The sequence below is a fragment of the Sinocyclocheilus rhinocerous genome, unplaced genomic scaffold (genome assembly GCF_001515625.1).
Source record: "Sinocyclocheilus rhinocerous isolate Xijiao unplaced genomic scaffold, SAMN03320098_v1.1 scaffold603, whole genome shotgun sequence".
Taxonomy (NCBI): domain Eukaryota; kingdom Metazoa; phylum Chordata; class Actinopteri; order Cypriniformes; family Cyprinidae; genus Sinocyclocheilus; species Sinocyclocheilus rhinocerous.
The window spans coordinates 2,588,976-2,616,776 of record NW_015656630.1 but is presented as its reverse complement, the minus strand read 5'-3'; the positions used below and the strand labels follow the sequence as shown (position 1 = coordinate 2,616,776).

The window sequence follows — 27,801 nt, the reverse complement described above, 5'->3', positions numbered from 1 at the left end:
AGAAATGAAAAACATAGCTCGCCAATTTCGGTCAGACTTGTTTTATCAGACTAGGTTGCTTGTTTCTCCTGGGATCTGGCAACAATGCTGCCGGCGCGCGAGTCAAAGCGCCAGACTTTGCAGAGCAGCAGAGAAACGGAGAGAGCGAACGGCACGCGTTGTATCCATGGACTACAGGAATATCTCGTTTCTTGTCCCCAGCATTTTTGCGTTTGTTGCAGTAGACGTTTACCGATTACTGCCACTTACCTCCTTTCAATGCCCTAAACGGGTTTTGTTTCTTGTCGGACTGTAATTCATTGGGTAAGTAAGTGCTGGGGGACATCCTCACTGTTGTTTCAGGACTGGGACATCATATTTGCGTGAATATTTTGGATATTAGATGAGCGAAAAGTTCTGGAACTCTCATTTTGGACACCAGAGGCGTGTTCTTCACCAGCGTGAAAGTACGACACAACTTAAACACTTTTGTCCACCGAAAAATTGAATTATTTCTACCGGGTGGATGTTAATTTTCTTTTCGGTCAGACTTGTTTTATCAGACTAGGTTGCTTGTTTCTCCTGGGATCTGGCAACAATGCTGCCGGCGCGCGAGTCAAAGCGCCAGACTTTGCAGAGCAGCAGAGAAACGGAGAGAGCGAACGGCACGCGTTGTATCCATGGACTACAGGAATATCTCGTTTCTTGTCCCCAGCATTTTTGCGTTTGTTGCAGTAGACGTTTACCGATTACTGCCACTTACCTCCTTTCAATGCCCTAAACGGGTTTTGTTTCTTGTCGGACTGTAATTCATTGGGTAAGTAAGTGCTGGGGGACATCCTCACTGTTGTTTCAGGACTGGGACATCATATTTGCGTGAATATTTTGGATATTAGATGAGCGAAAAGTTCTGGACCTCTCATTTTGGACACCAGAGGCGTGTTCTTCACCAGCGTGAAAGTACGACACAACTTAAACACTTTTGTTCACCGAAAAATTGAATTATTTCTACCGGGTGGATGTTAATTTTCTCAACGGGAGTAAAAATACAACTCCAAGTCCTTGACAGAAATGCTAATGATGCGGTTGATGGAGAAACATTTCTAAAAAAATCACCCGCAGTGGACCTGGCGCCCCGCATCAGTCTGCGTGCGCTTCAAAACATTTAACTTCACCCCATGTACAATCATAATATTGTTTGAAATTCATCCCAAATCAGATTCATACATTGACCATATGGCTTTGCCTTCTCAAATTTGACAATTACTTGGGACTTTCAGTTGAGGTCATTGACTCCTTTGAATGGAACAAAGGAGGTTGATGTTTCTGAATCTGCTTTCTTTTACAAACATTCAGAGATTTGTTCTTAGAGTCTTTCAGATGTGGATGTTGCGGTCACACCATCTCCTCAAGCGCAGAGGGATCTAGTGAAGTTCAACCCTCCACCAGTCTTTTGTCTCTATTAGGTCCCATTCATTTGTCTTGTAGGAGGAACATGGGAGTCCAGACGAGGGGAGCCTGGGTGGCTATGACGTTCTCGGACTGGGTCAGTGGATTGGGAATCCTCTTAATCTTCCTGATGGAGAGTTTAGCAGTGGATGCGACCAACATGGAGCCAGTCTACTGGAACTCTTTGAACAGAAGGTATGTTGTTGGTTGATATAAAACTCATGCACCCAGATACAAGTTTTTCAACCAGTTCAGTCTTCTAAAGACTGGCTTTAAGTGTCAAATGCCTCCAATTACAGATCTCTATGGTAGTGTAAATAATACAATTTAGAATAAATTGTAATATTTGTCAATTTGCATTCATGCATGTAATCCTAGCATTAAACTAGTTGGAACAGAATGTTGTACAATAGAAAGATGATTCTAATTACATTTTGATTTTGATTCTTTTAGTCAAGTTACTTGTAAACCACATAAAGGATCCTGGAAAACCTAAAAATATGATTCAAAAGTGTGACTTCTATAGTCAATATCAATTTTTGTAAAGTGAAAAAAATATTGGTGTAGAAACAGTTTCACTCAGAAATTGCTAGTAAGTTTCACAATTAATTTCAAAGAAACTCCAGTTAACACATTGAATTAAACTTGAAATTTTTAAGTAAAAAGACTGAAATCATATTTTATTGTAAAACATACTCCAGTATTTTTTATTTGTATTTTATTTTTTTTACTTTTATGTAAGTGTAGTTGTGCTCCATGTTCTGAAGTTTTTCTTTGTCTAGATGTTTTTGCAAGTATATTTTCTATAAAACGATTTTTAAAATTCATTATCAAGCCATTATCCAGCTTTGAAAAGTAATTAAAAAATCAAGGAAATGGGTCGGAAAGTGTGGGAACTATGTACATATAAACTCAACCCCAGTTGGGACAGGGGTGACTTTGGCCTGGGACACAGTCTAGTTAACGGTTTGGACAGACACACTCAACTGAGAGAGACAGGGGGGCATTTTCCGGCTGGCTGCCTCCCGATTATGGGTCGCGTGCATGCCCTCCCTAGATAAGGCATTCATGCTTTACCCACAGTGACACAATCTGCAAACCCACGCAAAGGTCCTTTGATTTTTGTCTGTGCTGAGGATGCTCTCTGAACAAGAGGAAAGGAGAAGCCACGTTATGAAGAGTGTAGACCTTGGGTGAGAGACTGAATCAGGAAGTCTCTCAACCTTGAGAAAAAAAAAAAAAAAAAAAACTGCCTCTGAGAACTTCAGAGCTTCACTCTGACAGACGGATGGTAGAGAAATATAATTAGAGAAGACAAATAGATCTGAGGTGGAAAAGATAAACATGGTTGGCTAAAAGAGAGAAGAAAATAAATATTAAATGGATGCTGAGCCAGAGTTTCAACTTATGAAGTAGAGAGAAGGAATTGAGGGGTTTGTGCAGATAAAGTCATATATAAAAAGCGATAGAGAAAGTCATTCATCCATATGAAATAAATGTTCCTCTGATATCTGAAAAGGTCAGCGTGTTTACTCACACCACGACAGCCACATCCCTCTTAGGTCATCTCGCTCTCTTTTCACTCTCTCAGACTCACACACACACACACACACACACACACATTTGACACACATGCCCACAAGACAATTGAACATTTCATCATGCACACAGAGATGCCAGAATATTAATTAATATAAAAAAGCTTCATGAATAGCATTCTACGCAATGTGTTGATGTGTCATTTGTGTTCATAATCTTACATATTGATTGCATGAAATTGAATGTTGAATGATAGTCTGGGACATGATGTATTCCATCAGGAATTGATTGGATCATGACATGACAAAAATGGAAAACATGACCGAATGCAAGTTTATTGAAACAAAGCTTTGAAGGTTGCCTGGCAATCGGTTAATATAACCTAATAGACCACAAGTCAAGAGTTTTCAAACTGGGGTACAGGAACCCTGTGAGGGCTGCAAGGGGGTGCTAGAGGGTCTGTGGAAAATGTTGTAATTTTTTTTGGGGTTGTTTAAATTAATATGTTAACATAAAATATTAATTAAATATATTTATAACACAAAAAAGTACAATATTTATCTTTAAAAGTGTTTAAGAAATAATTCTGAAATTAATTTAAAATGCTTGCTGCAAGGTTTATACATTTAACATTACATGACTAGTGGGTGCAAAAAAGAAAGAGAAAGGAAAACTTGAAATCGCATCGTATGACCCCTTTAAGCTTGCAGTTTTTTTCAACTGCTTACACACAAAATTTGTACTTGTCACAATTTCTGAAACCTGACACTCAAACACCAGAACCACACACCAAATCTGCAAAACCATACGCTAATTCTCGTCCTTTGACTCCGTTTTCAATTTCATAAAACACTTTTTACAAAACACAACACAATTGTCTATGTAACACACAAAAATCTAACAGCAAATGTTTGCTTTTGAGATTTTTAATTTTGATATTTTGAATGCAGTGCTTCATTTTGCATTTTGTGTGTGCAATTCTTGGATTTGTGTGAAAAGTTTTGAAAAAAGAGGCAAAGTTTTGAAAACGCGTGTAAGCAGTTGAAAAAAACTGTAATACAAAGCAAATATTTTACAGATAATATATTTACATTGGGTTTTGTTAGAGTAAAGTACAGTAATATAAAAATATATAATTTTGTAAAAAAAAAAATTTCTCAAACAGTATAATTGCATGTTTGTATATAAAAATATAAAGTTGTTTTTATATTTTGGGACTATATCATATTTTAGGCTTCTTGGGATCAAGCAGTTTGAAAACTCTGGCCTAAGTAATGCCAGCAGAAAGAGGAAAAGCAACATACCACTTCTATTAAAGATTACAAAGATCTTTTTATTTTTATTTTTGGAATAAAGTGCATTGATGCATAATTTACAATAAGACCAGAAACATTCATTAAAATCAGTTTTGATTTCATGTTGTTGACTTTAACCTGACAACACTCAAAGGTCTTGTTAAGTCATGTAGTATGCTGATGTCTGGAGAAAACCATTAGTAACTCCATAGAGCCTGTGTCGAGAGAAAAAAATGACGTTGAAACGGGTCAGACAGGTTATGGGATGGGGTCGCTGGATGTTGATCCAGGAACATGTTGTACTTGGTGAAATCACGCTCACCTATGGGATGGAGGGGTGCATGGGAGGAGAGGAGTGGATTTCGGCCCCTCAATGAGCATAATCAATGGTGAGCACAGACTGTCTCTATGCATCGCTCCGGGGGAAGTTGTTGTACAACTCTGTGCCTCAAATGAACATTAAAAATTTAATCCTTCATGGCTCCCTCAATATTTAATGAATCAGCTGCTAATTGGAGACAGATAAAAGCTTTCTTAACTGGGTTAAGCGTTTCACATTAAAACATTTTAGGGGTAGGAAAAGATACTTTGGAAAACTGACAAGCAGAGCACAGAGCCTACATCAGATCTTCAGACTTTTGACCGTTTTACTGTAGTCGCGGTAGGTTTTTTCTGGCGAATCTGTGATTGATTGGTTCTCCTTTGCTGAAAGATCTTCTATAGAGCCTTTCTAGGGACCGAGAGCAGAGCGAGATTAAACATTGTTAGTGAAAAGAATGGATTTAGGGTTTGTAAATGTGCTTCACTGTGCAAGGCCCTCCCACATCTCCTAGCCATTTGTGTGCAAGAGAGTGTTTTTTTGAAGAGATAAGACCTCATGGAAAATGTTACATTGTTAAAAGAGAGATTGTGATTGTGGCATTAAATGGACTGAAAATGGAATTGTACCACTTGACCTCAGTTTCCAGGGGTGCGAGAGTGGGAGGATAATCCTCTACACTACACCCCTCCATTAGTTCATCATATGGACTGCTCCATCATCAGACAGGCAACAAAGCCATCTGTGAAGGGATTACTACCTCTATACACACTTTCTCTCTTGCGCTTTTTCTTTCCGGGGTTAATGTCTTTCTCCCTCTCTGTCACATTCCCTTCACCTATTCATCTTCTTATTTTTTTCTCTCCTCATTCATTACCTCATTCTTTTGTGTCACTGCTCTCTCTCTCGCTCTCTCTCTGTCTTTCCCAGAGGATAATTTTATTGCTCAGAGGTTGCTCTTTTATAGCTCATAGTATCAGCTTTATCTCTGAGATTTTTTCTACAATGTCTTTGGGGAAATACAAATGAGATAATTATTGATGTACAGTAAGGAGATTAGTCAGATACTTTGAAATGTTTGAGTTCTGAAACTTCCAGACTTGTGTGTAGGCAAATCATTAATAATCATATATTTGCAGGTAAAGTGCTGCTCTCATAGATTTTTTTCAAGCAATTACTTGAGGAATATTATGTTATTAATTCAAAACAATTTTAACATGCTGCAACGTTTAAAAACTGATACCTTCGAAGGTTAGTGTCACATATCCAGCTTCATATGTATGGGTTTTCATGTTTAGTAGGTTTGCTCGGTAGCTCACGCAGTATGGAGTTGTGCTTGGGAGGTGAAACGCTCCAGTACGAATCTCATGAAAATACGGTTCAACAAAATAACAATAAGAAGAGACTGGGCAAAAACGACATCCATGGGAGAGTTCCAAGGCAAAGCCATTGCTGACCAAAAAGAACACAAAGGCTCATCTTACACTTTTGGGCAAATATTCTGTAGACTGATGTGACAAAAGTTGAACTTTTTGAAAGGTGTGTGTCCCATTACATCTGGCGTAAAACCAACACAGCATTTCATAAAAAGAACATCATACCAACAGTCAAACGTGGTGGTGGTAGTATAATGGTCTGGGGCTGCTAGCTTCAGGACCTGGACGATTTGCCATAATTGGCATGACCTTAAACAGTCCATTCATGCTCGAAAACCCGCCAATGTGGCTGAATTAAAACAATTCTGCAAAGAAGAGTGGGCCAACTCGGGTTATCTTTGTGTAATATTAAAATTAGTTTGATGATCTGAATCTTTTAAGTGTGACAAATATGCAAAAAAAAAAAAACAGTAAGGGAGCAAAAACCTTTTCACGGCACTGTATATTGATAAAATAAATCTAATATAAAGTGTTTACGAAGATTATTTGTGAATATGTAAATAGTACATTTCATATGCCGTCACTAAATCCAAATGGTACGTTTCAGTGCATATCGAAACAAAAATGTGTAAATGTAGGGATACTATCCACTATTATGTTAATGTAATCAGGCTGCATCTCTTGGAGACTATGTTAACTATGCAGACACGACATTACTTGGATCTTTTTTTTTTACAGGAGAAACATTCAAAAATAAGAAGTTTAACCAATTCTCCATTTACTCAAAAAGAAGTTTAAAAGTTTAATTTTTTTAATAAAATTTTTTGTTTCTTTCCTTCAGTTCCTGTGTTCTCATAAAGGCATTTAATTTACACCAGCAACCCTTGAAACTTCATAGTTTGACTTCTTGAGCGTTCAGTTTCAGTGTTATTTAGCTGGACATGCCATCTGCGCGATGAAAACCTCCTTCTCTTGTTTCACTCATATTTAATTTTCAGTTTCAAAGGTGCGTCTCTGGCATGCCTTCAAAGCCCTGGCATGATACTGTGCTGTGTGTGGAAAGCATAATTACAGTTTTAAGATTACTCCGATGATGGTTCTGAACCAAGAGGGGAGGGGGTGGTATTACAGTGAATGACAGAGACAAGCATTGCGCTTTACATCATCTGTTAACATCAGCACCCCTTGTAAAACACAACGTTTATGATGATGACAGTGATTGTTTCTTTAGCTGTTGTTCTCTTTTGCTGCATGTCGCCTATGGATTGAGGCTATACACAATTAGGGTTTTGATGTCATCCAATTTATTGGAAAAACTCCTTCTCTCTCTTTTTCTTTCTTAGCCGTCTCTTGTTTCCCATCCTCATGAAGGTTGGATGAGCATTTGTTTCTGAAGGAACAGTGTAGGTAATTGGCAGGCCTTATATGTGAATCATGAACAATAGATTGTCAAGAAACACAATGAAGAAAAGTAAACAGACAGCGATGAGAACATGCATTTGTTTTTATAGACTAGATGAATCATGGACATCCTGGTTTTAACTCTGATGGTCTCATTAATAGGCCCAGACGCAATCTGCAGAGTTCCTCCGTGGAATTCTGTGGAATGGATATAAGCGCGGTAAAATGCTTCGAATGGTAGACCCACACACTTCCGATCTGCCACTGCAAAGATGTGTGTATACTAAACAGGCTGCCGAACACTTTATCCACAAACTTTAAAAAGAATCAGAACTGGTTAATTCCCCCATGGCTCAGTTCGAACATGAAAACGGAGAGCTGAGAGAAAGCGAGAGAACGCATGAAAAGTGAGTTGGGAGATATCCTTTCTCCCTGTGCCCTCCCCTCCTTCTCTTCCAAACAAAGGGAAGGTTATTTTTAGTGACGTTCATTTTTAATCATCTGAGTGTTTGGAGCTTGATGAGTCTTTTCGTGTTGGGCTGAGTCAGTGGCCTCTGGGCCCATCAGCTCCCTGGAGCTACTCGGCCGGACCACAACAGAAGACCACCCAGTAGACACATTTTGTACACAATATGTTACTGGCCGATAAATTACTTGCCAATAAATTGGGAAAATTACATAATTATTTTCAGTATTGCACCATTTTGTTGTAATGGGCCTGTAAGGCCTAACAAGTCTCATGCGTCAGAGAAAAGTAGTTCAGTTTTGAAAAATGGGGTTTTGTGACCGTTTTTATTTTATTTTCTTGCTCTCCATCTAGCTGTTTTTGATCACAAGGACCCATCCTTTGTCAACACCTTGTGTCTGAGGTTTAATGAACCGTAATCTTTTTTTTAAAACCTAAATGTATTCAGCAAGGACATATTAAATTGATCAAAAGCGAAAGTTAAGACTTAGGAAAAAACCTAATTCAAATAAAAGCGGTTCCTTTTGAACTTTCAATTCATTAAAGAATCATAAATAAATGTATCGTTTTCCACAACAATACTGAGATGCACAGCTGGTTTCAACTTTGATATTAAGAAATGTTATTGAGCACCAAAATTCAGCTTTTCCATCACAGGAATAAATTACATTTAAAAATATTAAATTTAAATATTTCACAATATTATCGTTTTAATTGTATTTTTGATCAGATGAATGCAAATAAAAGCATCAGTGTTTAGGAGTTGACCAGATTGCATTAATGCAGTATTTTTTATTAGCTGCTACATTTAAAAGGGTTAAAACGCAAAAAGTACAAATATGCCGTTGTATCAGCTATAGCAAGCCGCTGATTGTTTACCATTATCGCCCCCAGAAGTTCCCTAGTTTTAGGTTTTTGTTTTTGTGTTTTCATATGTGTGAGTCACTGTGCATTTGTGGCATGCGGTTCTCAGCCGTGTGGTAAGTGGGTTTCAGTCCGTCAGAGTTCAGGAATGTGTAAGTTATCTCCAGCCCTTAGCTAATTAAATAGCATAGATAAGAACATGAAACAACACTCTCCGAGCCCTTTAGATAATCTGGGTGCACTCAGCTGGTCTTGATGACCGTAAACTCCACACACACACACACACATTTAAATGACGACATGCCTTCTATTGTTTTTAATTAAAGCTCAATACTGCAGTCTAGACCAGCATGGAATCAGATTTCCATATGGTCACCCCTATCATTCATGAAATTATACAAATTGCCACCCGTTGTGTTCTTTTATTAAACGTTTTACTCTGTTATGCCTTAACTACCAGTAAGAGTGTAACACACTTAGTTCCGCTTAGCATATTTACCATGTTTAAATATGTTAACATTTGCACAATTTTCCCTCTGAATCAGTGCAGAAAATAAGATAAAAGTCCGCATATTCAGTTTAGACTTCACTTGGTGCACACTAATCCAGATCCTAAAAGAAAACCTTTTGAACTTTATTATTTACTGCATTATTTGTAGTAAAAGTTTTACTTTTAAGGACATTCAGGGTTTGTAACTTTAGGGGATGCTCACACACACACACACATGCACACACACGTTCTTAGAAAACCAGGGAAAGAGAGGAAATATCCCCAGTTTTGTGCAATTACTAAAATTTTAATAAAATAGTATCATTATATAAACTCTAAATCGAGGTCATTTTCCACATTGCTGCAGTGAGGTGAAGTGTAATCGGTGGTTCAAGTTTGTTTGAGTTTCAGCTCCATCTTTTGTTGCTTTAGTGTGGCATGAGGAAACTTTAATGCCCGTGATTCTGCAGTGGTGAATCGATAATGAATATGAGCCTTGTGAATTCTGATCCTGCTCTGTGACATTTACATTTAAAGTGCTTAATCACTGATTTGTGAGAGTTTATGTCTAGGTTGCGGAGCTGTTTTTTTTTTTCTCATGTAAGAATGCCTTTTCTGCCTGTCTTAAATTTCAACGTAAATGAAGATAAACATCGGCATTTCATGCCGCATATTTCAAACATAAAAAGATCAGTTTCAGATGGCGGTGTATTAAAATCAGAGTTCATGGAGCTCAAGGAAAGAGCATCCGCAATACATATGTAGGCATTTTTCACTTTGATTGTGTGTTTACTTCAGTGCAAAAGGAGGTCTGATTCGACTCGAATTTAAACCAAAAATCACCTTTTCCATGAATAAATATGTTTGCATAATCCACCAACACCAAACCGAGAGGAAATTTAGCATTGTCAGGCCTGATAACCACTGCAAAGAACACAAAATATTTGCGTTTTCACTGGAACCACTAACAGACAAAGACTGTCAGTTCTTTCAACAAGCAAAGCTGTTTTTTCCTGCGGAGGGAAGACAAATGCATTCAGCTCGTCAACTGGTGATCACATCACAGAGCAATTTTGACATGTTCAAAAGCCTTTGAAAAATCAGTGTAGTGTAGTCAGAAACAGATGCAGCATGTTACGTTTGCTTCCATCAGTAAATTGTATTATGCTGAGATTTGATTTTTGTCCTTTGTTATTCTGGGGTGGTCTTGGTAACGGCCGCCGTGCTTCGTATGTCTCAGCAGGGGTCTGACAGCTCTCTGATAGAAATGTCTTCCGTTTGGACTGAAGGAAAACAGTTGGGATCTGCAGGGTGGCAGGATTTGAGGTTAACGTATCCATTTGCTTGAGCTTAAAGAAAACACAAGTAAGATGAAATGCACCCTCTGTTGTGAAATTGAAGGGGCCATTTTCTACACTTTTGACTACATGTAGTGCACCAGAAAGTCATAATTTAGTATTTCACGACCATTTTCTACACTATCTCTGTTTGCAGCAGACAGAAATCATTCATTTACAATGAGAGTTGGCGATTTGAGGCAGCATGAGCTTTTTTTAGATGGCGTGTCAAGTAAAAAGTACATCAGCTTTGAAAAATGCGTCTAGAGATCCCTAAATTTGAATGCAGGAACCCGTCCTGTGTGAACGGCTCCTTCAAGCTTGAATTTCTTATGGATATGATTCATATTTTATTAAATCACACTGACTTGTTAAATTGACAGCCCTTGTTTATTTGTACTTGTGAGTGGTTATGTGCTCATGGTTGTCAACCTTAATACAGTGTCAGTTTCAGATTGATCCATTTTGCAGCTTATACGTCTATATAGTTCATCGAACTTTTGAATGTATTTATTTTTGAAACAGCAAGGAAAATTCTTTTTCATGATGTGTTCTATTAAAGTGGTATAAAATAATACACAAATAATACATTTTGCGGTGTATATAACTTTTATTAGGGATGCACAATATATTGTTACTATGTCAGTTGTAGAAATGTTTAATTTATTCATTTTCAGTCGATATTTAATTGTTCTGGCTCATTTCCCTTTTTTCACATTTATACTGCTGTTGTCATCATCTTACACTCATTTAAAGTTACATTTAAATTTAAACTAATAATTTAATCATTAATTAAGTAATCTTTAGCAACTCTCAAAATTAACTCTCAACTCTCACAATTTTGTGATGCTTAAATTCGCTTAAAGCATTTTAAGATTTCCTTCTTTTTAATTTAAACATAATAGTGTAAAACTTTATTATCAGCCATTTATCGGTTACAGTCCTTTTTTGTCTTTGCATCTCTAAATTCTATCATTCTGCACAGACAAAGTCCTCGTCTGCGTTTGTCAAACAACATAATACACTTAGAAAGAGAATGCATGAATTTGAAATTATGATTTTCATCTCCTTTTTTAGTTGCATTATCTTGCTGAAAACAAACTTTGGAAAGCCCAGCGTGGGCTCATGGGAAGATATTGGGTTGGTGCGAGTGAAGTGGAGGTTTGTTGATGAGCGAAAGGGAACAACAGAGTCTGGATTCAAAGCTTCCGACGGCCTTAGAAACTCAAGGGCGGCCCAAAGTCACTCCATCTCTGCAGTGCAAGTGTAAAGGAGCCCTGGGATTCAAACCCGCCAATGAGAAGCATCAAACCAGCACAGAAACCCGCAACGCCTCAGCATGTAATCAGGTCGACCACCTCTAACCTTTATCTAAACGGTGTGGCGTGAGTTCACTAACCAATCACAATCCGGTTTAACCAGGAAAGAATGCCAGATTGCCCTCCTGTGTCTTCGATCAGACACAGTTAGGTAAATATATCAGAGACAAAAGGATTAAACAAGTCTGTAGAAATAACTAAACATACAGACAGTCTGATGAACGCAGTTCATCTTATATGGTCAGAGAGTGTGTGTGTGGTCATCATAATTCACAGCCTCTGGTAAATTGCTTGGTTCGATGCGCAGCACAATGTAAACACCGAAGACCTAGTGTGTGTTTTTCACCAAACAGTGATGAGTGAGTTTTTGTTTTGATAAATTAAAGCGTCTGATTAACAGATTACGATATTTACCCTCAGTCGGATCCCATATGTTAGTAGCTAATGAAAAGGCAGAGATCACATTGACTTTTGTTGCGTCTGTGACGGATGGCTGATTGAGGCCTAATCTCAGTGTGTTAATGGATATGTGTTGATCCACAGATCAGGTGCTTTTGCTCTCACATGATTTCTTTTTTTTTTTTCCTGACTAGGAAGCCTTTTTGGATCTATCTGTCTGTGTGTGCAAAGGTGTCTTACAAACTGTGGTGTGGTTAATTGGAGTTTTGCATGGATGTCTCAGCCTGATGGAAATGTCAAGCTTTGTACACTTAGCGTGAGGAGAGAGGGGTCTGCAAAATACCTTCTATCTGCAGAGGTGTTATTTGTGAGGTAAATTTTCAACTTCAGAACAAGACTCTGTCTCTGAATAGAGCTAAAATGTCAGTCTGCTAAATGCCAGAGCTTTCTTTCCTCAAGAGGATGAAGGTATAGGAGCTTTTAAGTGCTGTGTTTCAGCATTGGTCTTGGTTTGACTGAGAAAGTACTATTAAAATACTGAATAATTGTTTGTTATGCTCAGTTACGTTTTTATGATAGCGTTCATATATTTGGATATGCTCTCGTCACACACTTTTTGGTTTTCTATCAAGGTCTTCGTTTTCTATTGATTACTTGGTTTTTTACAAAGTTTTATTTATTTATTTTATTTTTGAACCCTCACAGAAATCTTACTGCATTTTTAGTTTCTCATTAAGACATTATTTAGTATTTATCAAAGGAATATTCCATCCAAAAATTAACATTTTGTTTCAGATCCATATAACAGACATTATTCTGCGGGACACTAAAGTATAAAAAAAAAAAATTATGAAGACTGAGGTTGCCAAGCTCCACAATAGCAAAAATGTACCATAAAAATTCTCCATTACTTAAGTAGGTTCATGAAAGTAATAGTGTAGTTTTTTTTGAGTTCATTTCAAATGAATCTGTTGATTCATGTTAACCAACCAGAGGCCGCATTCCCAAAATATTCTTAAGAGTAAAATTCTTCTTAACAGCTCATTTTTATTCTATTTCCTAACTTAAGAATAAAATTATGAATGTTTTGTATATAACATTTTTTGAGGGGCCATTCACACGGAATGTGTTTTTTCTTTCCTCTGCTCTACTTTTCAGACTATTGTTTGCAAATGATTATTATCTGCACACATTACAAAAAGACAGACTTTGAGGTTATTTTCATTGAGTTGATCAGCAGGTCTTTGGCAAAAACCACCATATTTAAGAACTTCATAAGAATTTGTCAAAAATTGCTCTTACTGTTGGAACATTCTTACAAATTTATTGCCATTTCTTAACGTCTTTAAGAAGATTTTCCTGAATTCAGCCCCTGGTTCTGAATGATTCATTCAGGTATGAAAATGATCGAGTTCTCAAGTTCATTGACTCAATGATCCGGACACAGCAGTTAACATCTTGCTGAAGGGATGAATAATGACTTTGAAATTTCATTCAGTTTCTCACATAAAGCAGTTGTATGACCTCAGAAGACTTTGAATTGAGTGAAACTTGAGTGCACAAGTTGTATGAATTAGTTTTATGATACTTTTTGTGTCCTTTTTGCAGCTTGATAGTCTCCATTCATCACAATTCAAGTCAAGTAGGCTTTTATTATCATTTCAACCATATACAGTACAGTGAAACGAGACAACGCTCTTCCAGAACCAACGTGCAATGCAGAACAACATGAATTAAAATAACAAAATAGATAACATCAGACCAGTACGATTCTTCGAAATATCTTCTTTTGTTTTTCACAGAGGAAAGTCATACAGGTTTGCCATTGACTCGTCCCCACAATCTAAGCGATTTCGGGTTTTACTATTGTAGGCAAAACATTATCCCCACATATGCTCATTTTCATCACATTGGCAAGCAAAACCACACATATGCCCTCTCACACACTCTCCTGAACCAAAGGGCATGTATGTTTACATTTTGAGTAAAAAATGTATGAACAAAAGGGCAGTTTCAGCTTCAGACAGGCCTTGCGGTTTCATATGCACGATCACGCAAGCAAATATCAAACTGTCAATCTCAGTTTCCATGGAAACGATCATTTCTCATTTGTGTGTCACTCAAACTTCATCTCTCTTTCTCTAATTCTACAGGTTTGGAGATGAGAGGGGCTACATACTCTACCCTCAAATAGGGGATCGTTTGGACCTCGTTTGTCCTGCCACGAGTCCATCAGGGTCGAACTCTCCTCCTGAGTATGAGTATTATAAACTGTACCTGGTGTCCTCACGAGAGCAGGCCGACAGGTGTGAGGTGATGGGCGCCCCGAACCTGTTGCTCACCTGTGACAAACCCAACAGCGATATGAGGTTTACCATCAAGTTCCAGGAGTACTCGCCCAACCTGTGGGGTCACGAATTCAAGAACTTACGAGACTATTACATCATAGGTAAGTGTGTGTTAAGTTAACCAATATCGCAATATAGTACAGTTTTGGACAACAGCATTTATCTCTGGGAATCATTTCCGTATTTTGGGTCCTCTCCATCTAGCTATGCAGAAGTTAGCAGCACGTGTTCGAGGCATAATGTTCCTTGGTGCTTAAGTTGATAAGACAGGTTCAAGCCCGGTCATGTTTCATAATCTTAATTTTCACTTTCTTGGTTTTTTTTGTGCTCTATTATAACTGTTCTTAAACTATCAGCCCACAAGCCAAATTCATCCCACATGTTGTGTTATCTTGTGCACTCGTTAAATGCTACGAATAATTTATCCACTCATCCAACCCACAAATCAATTTTTCACCAAAAAAAAAAAAAAAAGATATTCCCACAGCTTAATTTGTTTCCTTCATTTTAAGTAAAATCATGGCCATGTTGTACTAATTTGTTCCCTCATTTTAGTACAATCGATACCATGTTTTAACTAAATTTAAATGAGAGAACAAATTACAACAAAGTACTCATAAATTAACAAAAACAAGGGAAAGGAATGGTAAATGTGGCCACAAAATCACTGAAATGAGGGAACAAATAAATAAAAAGTGGCCATGAATTAATTGGTCATGGGAACAAATATCACATGCAATAATTTTATCTTGTAGTTTTGTAGGATTTTTATAGCACACAACCTTTCCCAAACTTTTTGTAAAAGATATTATATCTTTATATCAAGTGGCCTTAACTACTATGTACGTACATCAAAAAATAAATACAGTGTACTTATTGTGTTCATATTGTATTGCAAAACAATTTTGCTGCTATTGAGGTGGGATAGGGGTAAGGTTAGAGACAGGTTTGGAGGTAGGTTTAAGGGTGGGTTTAGGTGTAAGGGATGGGTCAACAGTGTACACACTGTGCGTTTCCCTTCCCAAATATCCACGTATGGTGTCTGCGCTGTCATAAATCACGGATGTAAACCGTTTGTGTTTTAATATAGGATAAAAGCACCGCTTATTAGTGTAGGTTTTTGTGGTTTCGTCCTGTTGTGTGAGGCTGCGAGTGATGCTTTTAGCTGGTGCTTGTTTCCCCCTGTGATCTGCACTGTTTGAAGCTGAGATCCTCTCCCCACTGAGTGTGTATCAGAGTGTATCAAACGCTCCGAGCTCTTTTGTCAAAACTTTGATCACTGGGCGCTAACTGAGTTCCCAGGGGAGCACTTTACCCTAAAAAGCGTTTAAAAAACCCACTGCATTAGAATCCCTCTCCAAAACCTCCCCTTTACCATCATATTCTCCAAAGCACATTCTCACATAGTCAATAATTCACATTAGTAGTGTGAGCGCTTGCCTCGTTGCATCACTGTCTGAGTTAATGGTAAAATTAAAAGTGTATTACCGTGGACTTACTGTACATGTACGGCTTTGTTTGCCTGTTCTACAGCTACTCGTTGATATTTCGACTTTGGCGCATCAGAGTTTGCATGCGTGTGTGTGTGTGTGTTTGTCACACTGGATTCCCCCCACCACCACCTTGATGTCACAGTGTGATACTGCAAATGTGTGGCATGATGCAGCAAAATGAGAGCAACATCATTTAGATTTATATTTAAGACATGAATTTATACATAGATTTAAGATTCAGATGTAACATTTTACATTTAGATTTTAACACTTAAAACTAAAATTTAGATTAAACATTTTAATTAAGATTTTACTCCTATTTAAATGATTATATAGATTTTTTATATTTGTACTTGTATTTAAGATTTAAGATTTAGATTACATTTATCTTTAACACTTAATATTTTGAATTAAGATTCTAATTTAACATTTTAATTCAGATTTTCTTTTTAGATTTAAGATTTAAATTATTATATTTTAATTTAAGACTCAAATTTACCATTTGAATACAGATTTGTAAATGTAAGATTCAGATTACATTTAGATTTATCACTTAAGATTTTTGGTTTAGGATTCAGATTTAAAATTTGCATTTAGATTCATTTTTAAGATTTAGATTTATGCTAGATTTGTACTTCCATTTAAGATTTAAGACTTTAATTTGAATCTTAAGAGTTAAAATTAAATGTACATTTAGATTTAACACAAGATTTTGATTTAAGATTCAGTTATAAAATTTGCAATTTGATTTATGTTGTTGTTGTTTTTTAAGATTTGTACTTGAATTTTAGATGTTAATATAATATTTTGGTTTAAGAGAAAATTTTTTATCATTTCACCACTTGAATGTATTTGAATATTTAAATTTTTTTATAATATTTATTTGCTGATAAATGTATTAAGTAATAAGGTAACACTTTATTTTAAGGTGTCTTTGTTGCACGTTACATGTACTTACTATTATAAGAACAATAAATTATGCATAATTACATGCAAATAGCCCTAAGCCGAACCCTAACCATATAGTGATCATATGCTTAATTAATATTACTCAGTACTTAAATCTATAATTACACTGTAACAAGGACACCTTAAAATAAAGTGTAACCAGTAATTAGTAAAACTTTTAATATAAAATTATTCATAAATTTTTGTACTGTTCAAAACAGTTGAAAGAAATACTTTTTGTTGCTTAAATTGGTCCGTTTTTTGTTGTTAATACTGGGATGCCAGTTAGCAACCCACAACATTTGGTGCCCCATATTACTTGCAATGAAGAAATGTGAGAGGTTTTCCGCACACTTTAACGCATGCCATTACATTTACATATTTTAGCAGCAACATTTAGCATACCTTGCTGCACAGTTTGAAGCCATGTCAAAATGAAAACCGTACTATTTAATTTCACACAGATGCCGCTGCTCTCTGAGTTCCAAAGTTCAGTGTTTGTGGTTGAGTGTTTGTGTGTGTCTGCCATGCTGAGCCAGTGAGTTTGCCATCTGATGGCTATGTGTAGTGACAGGTCCCTCCCAAACTAGGTCAGCAATCAGAGCCCCGTGCCACACTACGGTTGGTGTGTACCATGTGTGTGTGTCACAGCGTAGAGTCTGTGTTTATCCCTGTGAATGTGTCCGTTTGAATTTCCAGCTCTATTTCAATTTCTGCATGTGTCGGCTTGATCTGAGCGATCTCTCTCTCTCTCTCTCTCTCTTTCTGTGTGTGTGTGTGTGTGTGTGTGTCTGCCAATATTCTCCTGATAAAGATCACGCTGTAGGTCTCAGGTTAATGGGATATAGACGGTTTAACACAGTGATTCATTAACCTTCTGGCATCTGCAGCTGTGCTTAAAGTAATTAAGTACACAAAAACACACACATATACATGAAAACACACAAACAAACCCACACCTGACCTTGTGTAAATGTTGAACCATTCAAAGTGAGTCTTACAAACATATGATCTTCATAAAAACCCTATGGACACTGTGGCTGGTGTTTATTTCATTTAATTTTATTTTATTTTACGAAACTTTCTACACCGCTATAATGCACACAGTGGCATCAGACATAACCCAGCACACACACACAGCAGCAGAAGCAGGGGTGAATAAAGGCTCTTTTGATAGATGGACTTGTGAGCAAAGGGAGGGAGATTACGGTGTGAGGGATTGTGGGAATTCTCCTCACCAGCTGTTCACTAGAGACTGGGAGAGAGAAGATGAAGGGATTGAGGGGCGGATGGAGAGAATGGAGTGAGAGAAAGCGAATGGAGAAATCGGATGGTTATGTAGGTGAAGGCTCTGAGGAGTAGAAATGGAAATAATATTGAATATAAACACACACACTGGCTACACTCACTGTTATACAGTTGTTAGTCTTATTTTAAACAAAGTTACCGTTCAGAAGTTTGGGGTTGGTAAGATTTTTTTTGTGTGTGTGTGTTTTTGAAAATCTTCACCAAGGCTGCATTCATTAAATTACATTTTCTCTATTTAAATGCATTTTTAAATGTAATTTATTCCTGTAAATAAGCAGATTTTTCAGCAGCAATTACTCCAGCTTTCAGTGTCACATGATCCTTTAGAAATCTGATTTGCTTTTCGAGAACCATTACTTATAGTATTATTATTATTATTAATGTTGAAAACAGTGGTGCTGCTTAATATTTTTGTGGAAACCATGATACATTTTTTACAGGATTCTTTGATAAATAGAAAGCATTTTTTAAATAGAACATTAGAAACCTCTTTAATTTCACTTTTGATCAATTTAATGTATCCTTGCCAAATAAAAGTATCGATTTCTCTCAAAAATAAAACTTACTGACCCCAAACTTTTAACGGTACCTTCACTGTTAAAATGAGTGACAACCAGCTTCTGTCTCTTACATTTTTGAAAAACACAGTTAATAAATAAATAAATAAGATGGTATAAAAGACACCATCTTTGATATTTACTTCAGTCACTGTGGTTACAGGTGATATTTACAGCTATCATGAGAAAAGGGAACAAGAAAGCCTGATTTTGGGTATTTGTTCTTACAGAGAGTATTTGATCCGCTTTTGTAAAATTTTGTGTGAACAGATAATTTTAGTATTTAAAGTCATGCCTGTTTTGTAAATGCAGTTGTCAATCCCATGCACTGTCTGTACTGTATGAAACCAACTATTCACATACAGTGCAAAGAAAGTCTTCTTAGTGAAATATTAATTAGTCTTTTTTTTGGGCTTGTTTTTTTAGTAAAAATATCGAGCAATTTAAAAAATAAATGAAAACAAGACAAATTTACTTCTGAAGCAACACTGCATAAGTTATTAAGATGTGTTTTCATAGAAAATGCACTGCACTGGCAGATGTTTTTAACTTGTTTATACTTATGCTACGTTCCACACAGCTTGAAACTCTGAATTTTCCCACCTCATACTTAAAAATAATGACTGGAACAACACTCGAGGAGCATCATTTCCAGACTGCAGTACATTGTCTGAAAACAAGATGTTTCCAATACATGTTATTCTTTCGGGCATATTGTTGTGGTCTAAACACAAGGTGAGATTTAATGACTTTTGACCTTATCAGGACAGCTCCTTGATGTAGGCTCTCTTGCGTTTGGTTTAGACTGAGATTCACAGGGCCCTGTGTGTGTTGTCAGGTTCTATTTCCACATCTCATCCATTCCATCCCTCCCAGACCATTGACACACTTCTGAGAGGTGCTATTAGTCAACCTATTAAGATAATTAGCTCAGAGGAAACGAGACAGAGAAAGAGACAGCCCTCCTCCGACATACAGCGCCTTTGTATTTGTATTCATGGATCCAATCCATTTGAATTTCCTCTTTATTGACCAGAAAATGAGATGGACAATGACTGAGAGTAGCCCGTGCTCTAAAAATCTCCATAAATGTAGTAGATACAATTTATGCACTATATTCCAAGTCTGAAGTCATGGAAGGTTTTAGAAGACTTGCCATATAGTGCACAAGTTGCTATTTTAAATAAAGTCTCATCTTGACTGAATTACAAATTATATAAAACAATGTCTTGGTCTATGGATATCCTAGTAGCCATTGTTCATTCCGTTATCAAGAAGTACAAGCTATATCACACCAACCAGACATTGAGTAGAAAGCTTGTTCTTCAAAACTCTGAAGAAGGAGAGTTGCGAAAGGCCAACAGTTGCTTTAAAGAAGCCACAGAGTTCAATAACCAAAAATAAAATATAAACTCAATCATATCAAGAGCTCTGGCCTATATGGGGTGGTGGTACAAAAGAAGCCATTACTCAGAAAGAACCATGTTGGGAGAGAAAAAAAATTGTAATGCAGACCTAGGAAAGATATTGTGGTCAGATGAGACCAAGGTAGCGCTTTTGAACAGAATTCAAAGGTGCAGAGCTCACGCTGCTCACACCTTAAACACCATACCTGCAGTGAAGTATGATTGTGTAGCATCATGCTGTGGGCCATTTTTGACCAGCAGGGATTTGGCATCTTGTTAAAATGGAGTGAAGACTGCATTGTGCCAAAATACAGGGAAACACCTCAGGTGAACCAGAGCTAGTGCTGAAAAACACAAGCTTTGAGATCAGTGCCTCGATGCAATCTCGGGGAATGGGAAGATGGAGTATATATGCAAATGAAGATATCTCCATTGTTTCTTTTTAAGAATATTTGTAGTATAAAACAACGTGACACTAAAATAGCTAGATTTGCATTTCCAGAAAAAAAATAACCTTGCTCGCAACGCAAGGCATAAATTTAATTTCACATCAGAGGTGCTTTGGCACTACGACATTCAGCACGCACATGCTATGAATAAAACACATGTATTGCAGTTTCAGATGGCTAAATGCAAGAAAGAATCCCAGTTTCAATTCATTATGCAAATACTGCATGACCACTCCATTTTTATTATTCGACTAATCTGTCAGAAAAGTAGCCAACTAGTTGGTGAGTCATCATGTATCTGATTTCTTCAGTCATTTACATCTCACAGTGTGATATTTTGTCACACGATTGCCGAATTATATCTCCTAACTGACACATTATTTCTTGTAATTAAACTTCATATCTTACATTGTGAATTTACATTTTTTTAAATTCCAACTGTTTTTCAGAATTTTGACTTTTTCTCATAAATGTGAGTGTATATGTAAGGAATAATTGACAACGAGCCGTTGAATTATTCGAAAAATAATGCACACCCAAGGTGGTGATGCGGCCACAATGTGAAGTTATTTTCTAATAATTCAACGGACCAGAGTCAATTATTCTGCTTATACTACGGTAACAACACCTCAAATATTGCTCAAATGTTGTATTTCAGGACATTTGTCAGGTTTTTGTCATTAAAACGCTTTTGTGAGTAGGATTAATTTCTTATGCATCTCATCCAATACGTCCTAATTTCAATATGTCATTTTAGACTTAGCAATAGAGGCATAAGCAGTTAATAATGAAGTTATTAGAGACAGTCCAGTCCTCTCAACAGGGTTCGGTAACAGCGTCTCTACTTATAGCTAAAATGTAAGTTCATCTGCTTCAAGAACAGTGGCATATTACCTTGCTTATTAACTTAACTTTGTGGCAAAAACATGGAAATAATTTGGGATTTTTATCCTATTGTTTGCTATATTTATTTGCTTGGTCAGGGTCTTTGTGGGTTTTGGTTCTTTTGCTATTGTAGGCCTATTGTAAGTACCTTCGAAATATCTGAAATCGTTTGGCGAACTGATATGGACATGTAATACGGTCAAGACCTGCCTGGAACTACTTTAGTGCGTTTCCCTAAAAATAATTGCACACCTTAAAACCTTTGTCAGCCAATCAGATTCAAGCATTCAACAACATGTCAGCATCATTACTCCAGTCTTCAGTGTCATGTGATCCTTCAGAAATCATTCTAATATGCTGATTTGCTGCTCAAGAAAATGTTCTGTATTTTATGAATTTTGAAAACAGTTGTGTGCTTTGTGGAAAACGTCATACTTTTTTTTCAGGATTCTTTGATGAGTGGAAAGTTCAAAAGAACAGCATTTATTCAAAGTAGAAGCAATGTAAAACTCTTTACTGTCACTTTTGATTGATTTAATGCAGCCTTGCTGAATAAAGGTATTAATTTGTTTAAAAAAACTTTCTGACCACAAAGTTTTGAACAATAGTGTATTTGAAAGTTTATAAAGACCAAAAATAGAAAACGCACTCAAAGCTGATATTATCTACAAAGAAAAGTTTGAATGCGGTTCGTATGTAAAGCAGATTTAAGCTGAATTAATCGCAGACATTTGTGGGGAAGCACTGTAATTAATTCAGAGCTGAAGTGCTTAATGTACATCTGATAAGTATATAGACACACACACATCTTTCTAAAGACAGCAGAGTACGGAAACTGTCACAGTTTGTTTTATCATGCATATGGAAAAGTTTCAAGGTTTGTTTTTGAAATGTCTCATATTACACTTTTTATACTAGTGAAATTGAGAGGAATGCCTAAAAAACGGAATAAATTATCCGCTTTTTTTCCAAGGAGATTACAGGTTTTCCTCTGGTTTATGATGTTTAAAATAATTTCCACACATCAGCCAGATTAAGTGGAAATATATGCACCTTGAAAAAAGGTTTTTGCCAATAAGGATGATGCTTTCATTAATTATAAATACGCTTTCAGAACCGTGTTTGCTCTCAGCTGGCAATGAATAAGGACTGCTGCTGTCTAAAATATGCATATTTCATGACGTTAATGTATAGCACTTTAGTCCGCATCAAGCTGTGGGCAGATCTGCGATGTCTACTGCGGTACCTCATCAGCGCAGAGTTCATAGAGTTTCTCTCTCTCTCTCCTTCTCCCATCTCCCTCCTCTTCAACTGTTCCCCGCGCCCCCACCTCCACGCTGCTGGCTGCGGGCTGACTCAGATGTCAGAGCGTGTTATTTCAGCAGGCCGATTCTCAATAATGTGTCTTTATCTGGGCTCTTTGTGGTACAGGGTTTTGGTGGTGGGGCCGCCCTGGGATTTGGATGAGGGAGGAGGAATCGCGGAGCAATAATGAGTTCTCGTTTTGTTAATGCCTCTCCACACCTCTTCAAACATGCATCATATACTCACCTCCAACATGGGGACAGAGATTTCACACTGCTGAATATGCAGTTTGAGTTCGCTGTGTGGGTTTTGTCTGAAAGTGTGAGGGTATGTGTGTATAAACGCGGCATTGATGTTAGACGGGTAGTGTGTGCGGATTCTGCTGTTGTCGGTGTCTGATTGACAGGTGTGCTTGCGCTTTAAAAGCTGTTTAAAAGTGCGACAGTAGATCTGTTTTCTGCCTTCTTCTCATCCTCGTCTCTCCAGCTCCTCCAAACAATATTGACATGAACATGACCTAGAAAAACCTTTACCATCTCACTCTTGTTTCACTCAGATTGTTCCTCGGAGTCATTTGCGCTCTCGCTTCACTTCTCTGTACCTTGGAGAAATCTGTCAAGAACATGTCCAGGTCTTGCCTTGCCTTCCAAAAAATGAAATAAAGAAATAAGAAATTGCATTTTTCGTAAAAAATGAATTAATTAATTCTATGTTCAAGACCATTAAGATGTTTTGCATTGTAATTTCATTTTCAGGACAGTAAAAAAAAAAAGTGCAACGAATGAATCATCATGTATAAATACTTCCAAATTTAAATAATATTTAAAAGCCTTCTTCTTCTTGTTATTTTTCTTTAAAAAAATTAAGATAATGTCACAATCCAAAAAGTCTTATTCAATTATTTTGATTTTAGAGTGAATTAAATATGGACTGGACATTTTTGTAATAGGTTTTGTGAGAACCCCTCCCCCAAAAACAAATAGTATATTGTTAATAGTAATATAGTATTGTGAAAATAAACTGCTTATTTTCAATATTAATATTATTAAATATTTTAATTATTATTATTTAAATATACTTATTTTTATTAATATTATCAGAAATTAATATTAACATAACATATATATGTATGTTTTATCACTTTCTGTGTTGTTTAACCAGAATAATGCTTCTATACAAAACTTAGAATAAAACATCTGAATGCATTATGGTGGTGAGAATTTGTAAATCTTAATAGTCCTTCTTTCTTTTTATTATTAGGGTGAAACATGACCTGGACATGCTTCACTTATACCTCTCTGTCTGTCTCTCTCGTCTTTTCCCTTATATTAAAATTTCTTAAATTACACTGTGGCCTCTCACCTTTCTCATCCACTGTCCTTCACTCCCACATAATGTTCTATCTTTTACTCATCTCATCTCGATCCCTCTCTCTCTATTATCTGTGCCCGTTTAGATCATTAATTCTTAATGTTGCCTCATGAAAATGTCCATTAAAAGCAGCCCTGAAAGTACAAAACGCAGGGATTCACTTGAATTTTTGACTCTTTCCTGTAATTATTTAACCAAGTTTACAAGACCTTTTACAGAACCTCTGCCACCTGTGTCTCTCGTCTGAGCTGCAGGGAGCAGCAGGCCTGGACAGCGCAGTTAACTAGGAGCGAGTTATGTCTTGTTTCATTAGTTGTGGCTGGATTTATTACTCTGGCTGTGAGTTTATGACCTTGTTAAAGAAATAGTTTGGTATTTTGTTGCTGTGATAGTAGAAGAGTCTGAGTTATGTCCCTGTCACCATTCAGTTCTGTGCACCGCAGGGGTCGCAGCTTTGTGTGCTGTCTTGGACATTTCTATACTGAGCTGCTGGACAGGTCAGTCATTAAAACAGGAGAACCCACTGTGTGTGTGTGTGTGGGGAGAGGATGTCGGACAGGATTAGCTGTTAATACCTGTCAATTGCTCACCAAAGATGACAGAGTCTGAGTTATGTCCCTGTCACCATTCAGTTCTGTGCACCGCAGGGGTCGCAGCTTTGTGTGCTGTCTTGGACATTTCTATACTGAGCTGCTGGACAGGTCAGTCATTAAAACAGGAGAACCCACTGTGTGTGTGTGTGTGTGGGGAGAGGATGTCGGACAAGATTAGCTGTTAATACCTGTCAATTGCTCACCAAAGATGACATTTAAGATTACAGCTGTGGGATTTTAGCCCTGTTTCCATAGAGACTGGACTGTCACTCACATGCTGCCTTCAAGACAAGCCGGAATGACGGACGTCACCACGATGTTGTTATTACCACTGGAGATACTTGGGATTTTCTTTGAGCCTTGACTTGGAGGCGTTAATTAAAGAATCACAGCGGAAGAAAATTGGTATTGGTCATAATTAAACACCCCATGAAATCGCTAGACAAGTGCAGTTTGTTTGTTCGTCTGTTTTTCTTTTTGACATTTCCTATAAAGAGTCAATATGTTTTGTTTAAAAATAATACAAAAATAAATAGTGGAAAAGCAAAAAAACAAAACAACAACAAAAATTAATTTAATTAAAATTATATTGTCTGAATCGTTTTTTTTCCAGCTAAAATTGTTAGTTATTATAATTATGATTTCTGAATTCATAAGTATAAACTGTCCAGGAGGTTTTAAAAGCAATAACGTCCATTCAGTGACATCGTGGTAAAGCGTGTTACAAATCAGCAAAGTGCTCACTTAAAGGGATAGTTTACCCAAAATGAAAATTGTCATAATTTACTCACCCTCATGTTGATCCAAAACTGAATGACTGTTTCTTTTGTGGAACACAAAAGAAGATATTTGGGGGGGGGGGGAACTCCATAAAATTAAAGTCAGTAGGGTTCAGTGTTGTTTTGGATCCCACTGATTTTCATTATATGTCTAAAAACAGTTGAACATTCTTCAGAATATCATCTTTTGTGCTCCAATGAATAAAGAAAGGTTTGAAACGACATTAGGGTGAATAAATAGGGCCTTTCGCACCGCCGGAACCTTTTCATAGTACCTGAACTAATTGTGGAACTGCCCACTTTTCGGCATGTTAGCACCGCAGGAACTAGGAACGGTTTTAGTTCTAGGAACTCTGTTTGGAGGAACTAAATTAGCTCCTACTTCAGTGCTTCTTTTCTCAGCTTCGATGATATGTAACACTGCAAGTTGTCATAAAAAAAATTTGTCTCTTAGCCCAACTTTTTGCTCTTGCAATCGCGTAAATTGTGCGTTTACATCTCCATTTCCATTATAAAAAGACATCGCTGTCGGCTGCTTCAGAGTTCCTGCTGCAGGTGCGAATTCAACCAGGAAAACGGCCCGAGGGAGAAATTGGTTCTCTACACTGTCAAAAAAATTCTGTAGTTTTTACAAAATAATTTTGGCAGCTTTGGTTGCCAGAATAATTTTGTAAAAAATACAGAAAAACTGTAAACACATTTACGGCCAAAAACTGTAAATTTTACAGTATAAAACTGTAATTTACCCTAGAACTAAGTTCCTAGAACTACGCGGTGCGAAAGCCCCTAATGATGACAGAATCTTGATTTTGGGTGAACTATCCTTTTAAGTTATTCATCCAATCATTGCACAGCTCAGTGAAGCAATAGAACAACTGTTCCTCATAAACGCGCTCACTTAGTGCATCACATCTGCATAGCGGCAGATGAAAGAGACTTGTTTAACCACAATCCACTGCATGACAGGACTTTATGTGTTACAGATCACAGCAGCAGGCCCGAAAACCAGAACATCTGAACTCTTTTGCAAAGTTCATTGCATTCCCATAGTCAAAAGGTGATGTTTTGGTCCAATATGGTTTTGACCTTTGGAAAAACGTTTACGTTCCCATCTTCCAGCTTCAGGACACCCTAAAGAAAGCTTTTTGACAAACAAGCAGTAAGTGGTAATCCTACAATGTTTAGTGCCACACTGAAAACAATGTGATGTAAAAAAAAGTTTCACTTCGAAATTGCTTGAACTTGATTTAATTCCTTTTACATTTGAAATGGTTCCTCGATTCCAAAGTGTTGGGAATTAAGAATCAGTTACTAAAATTGGAATCAATTCCATCGAAGAGAATCAGTTCTTCTTTAATAGCCTCTTAGTCATTTGGGAATAGTGATAAGTTAGATTTGTTTCCAGAAACCAGTTCTTTCAGAAGGTTTGTTTCAATGATTCTGTTAAAAAAAAAAGGCCCCACTTTATATTAAGTGGCCTTAACTACTATGTACTTACATCAAAAATTAAGTACAATGTACTTATTGTGTTCATATTGTATTGCAAAACACTTTTGCTGCTATTGAGGTGGGTTATGGATAAGGTTAGGGACAGGTTTGTTGGTAAGGGTAGGTTTAAGGGTGGGTTAAGGTGTAAGGAATGGGTCAACCAGGTTTGTTGGTATGGGTGGGTTTAAGGGTGGGTTAAGGTGTAAGGGATGGGTCAACTGTGTAATTATAAATGTAATTACAGAAATTAATTACAAATGTAATTACATGCAGGTATTTTTAAAATATAAGTACAATGTAAAAACATGTATGTACACAATAAGTGCATTGTACCAAATTATTAATTTAAATGTAAGTACATAGTTAAGACCACTTAATATAAAGTGGGTCCAAAAAAAATGATGGTGAGTAGACTTGATTTGCAAAAGGAAGTAAGCCTTCATAACGTAGTCTAGGGCTGCACGATTATGACAAAAATCATAATTGTCGATTATTCCCTTGAAATTGTAATTGCGATTGTTAATTACGATTATCACAATTTACATAGAATGATGTTTATACCATTGTTTGATGCAACTGCATGCCGTATTTTTATATGAAAATAAACAAGCTGAAAACACTTAACTGAAAAACTTTTA

The 27,801-nt window shown here is 36.8% G+C and overlaps 1 protein-coding gene across 2 annotated transcripts in view; it reads left to right on the top strand.

Annotated features, from left to right (window-relative positions):
* Nucleotides 1-593: 593 nt before the first annotated feature.
* The window catches only part of LOC107720690 (ephrin-B3-like), a 41,934-nt gene continuing 14,726 nt past the window's right edge, over nucleotides 594-27,801 (top strand). For both annotated transcript variants that reach the window (XM_016528486.1, XM_016528485.1), the window contains exons 1-3: nucleotides 594-796; nucleotides 1,468-1,623; nucleotides 14,387-14,682. In XM_016528486.1, coding sequence (XP_016383972.1) covers nucleotides 1,475-1,623; nucleotides 14,387-14,682 — 445 coding nt within the window. In that variant the 5' untranslated portion in view covers nucleotides 594-796; nucleotides 1,468-1,474. The remainder of the gene's footprint in view (nucleotides 797-1,467; nucleotides 1,624-14,386; nucleotides 14,683-27,801) is intronic.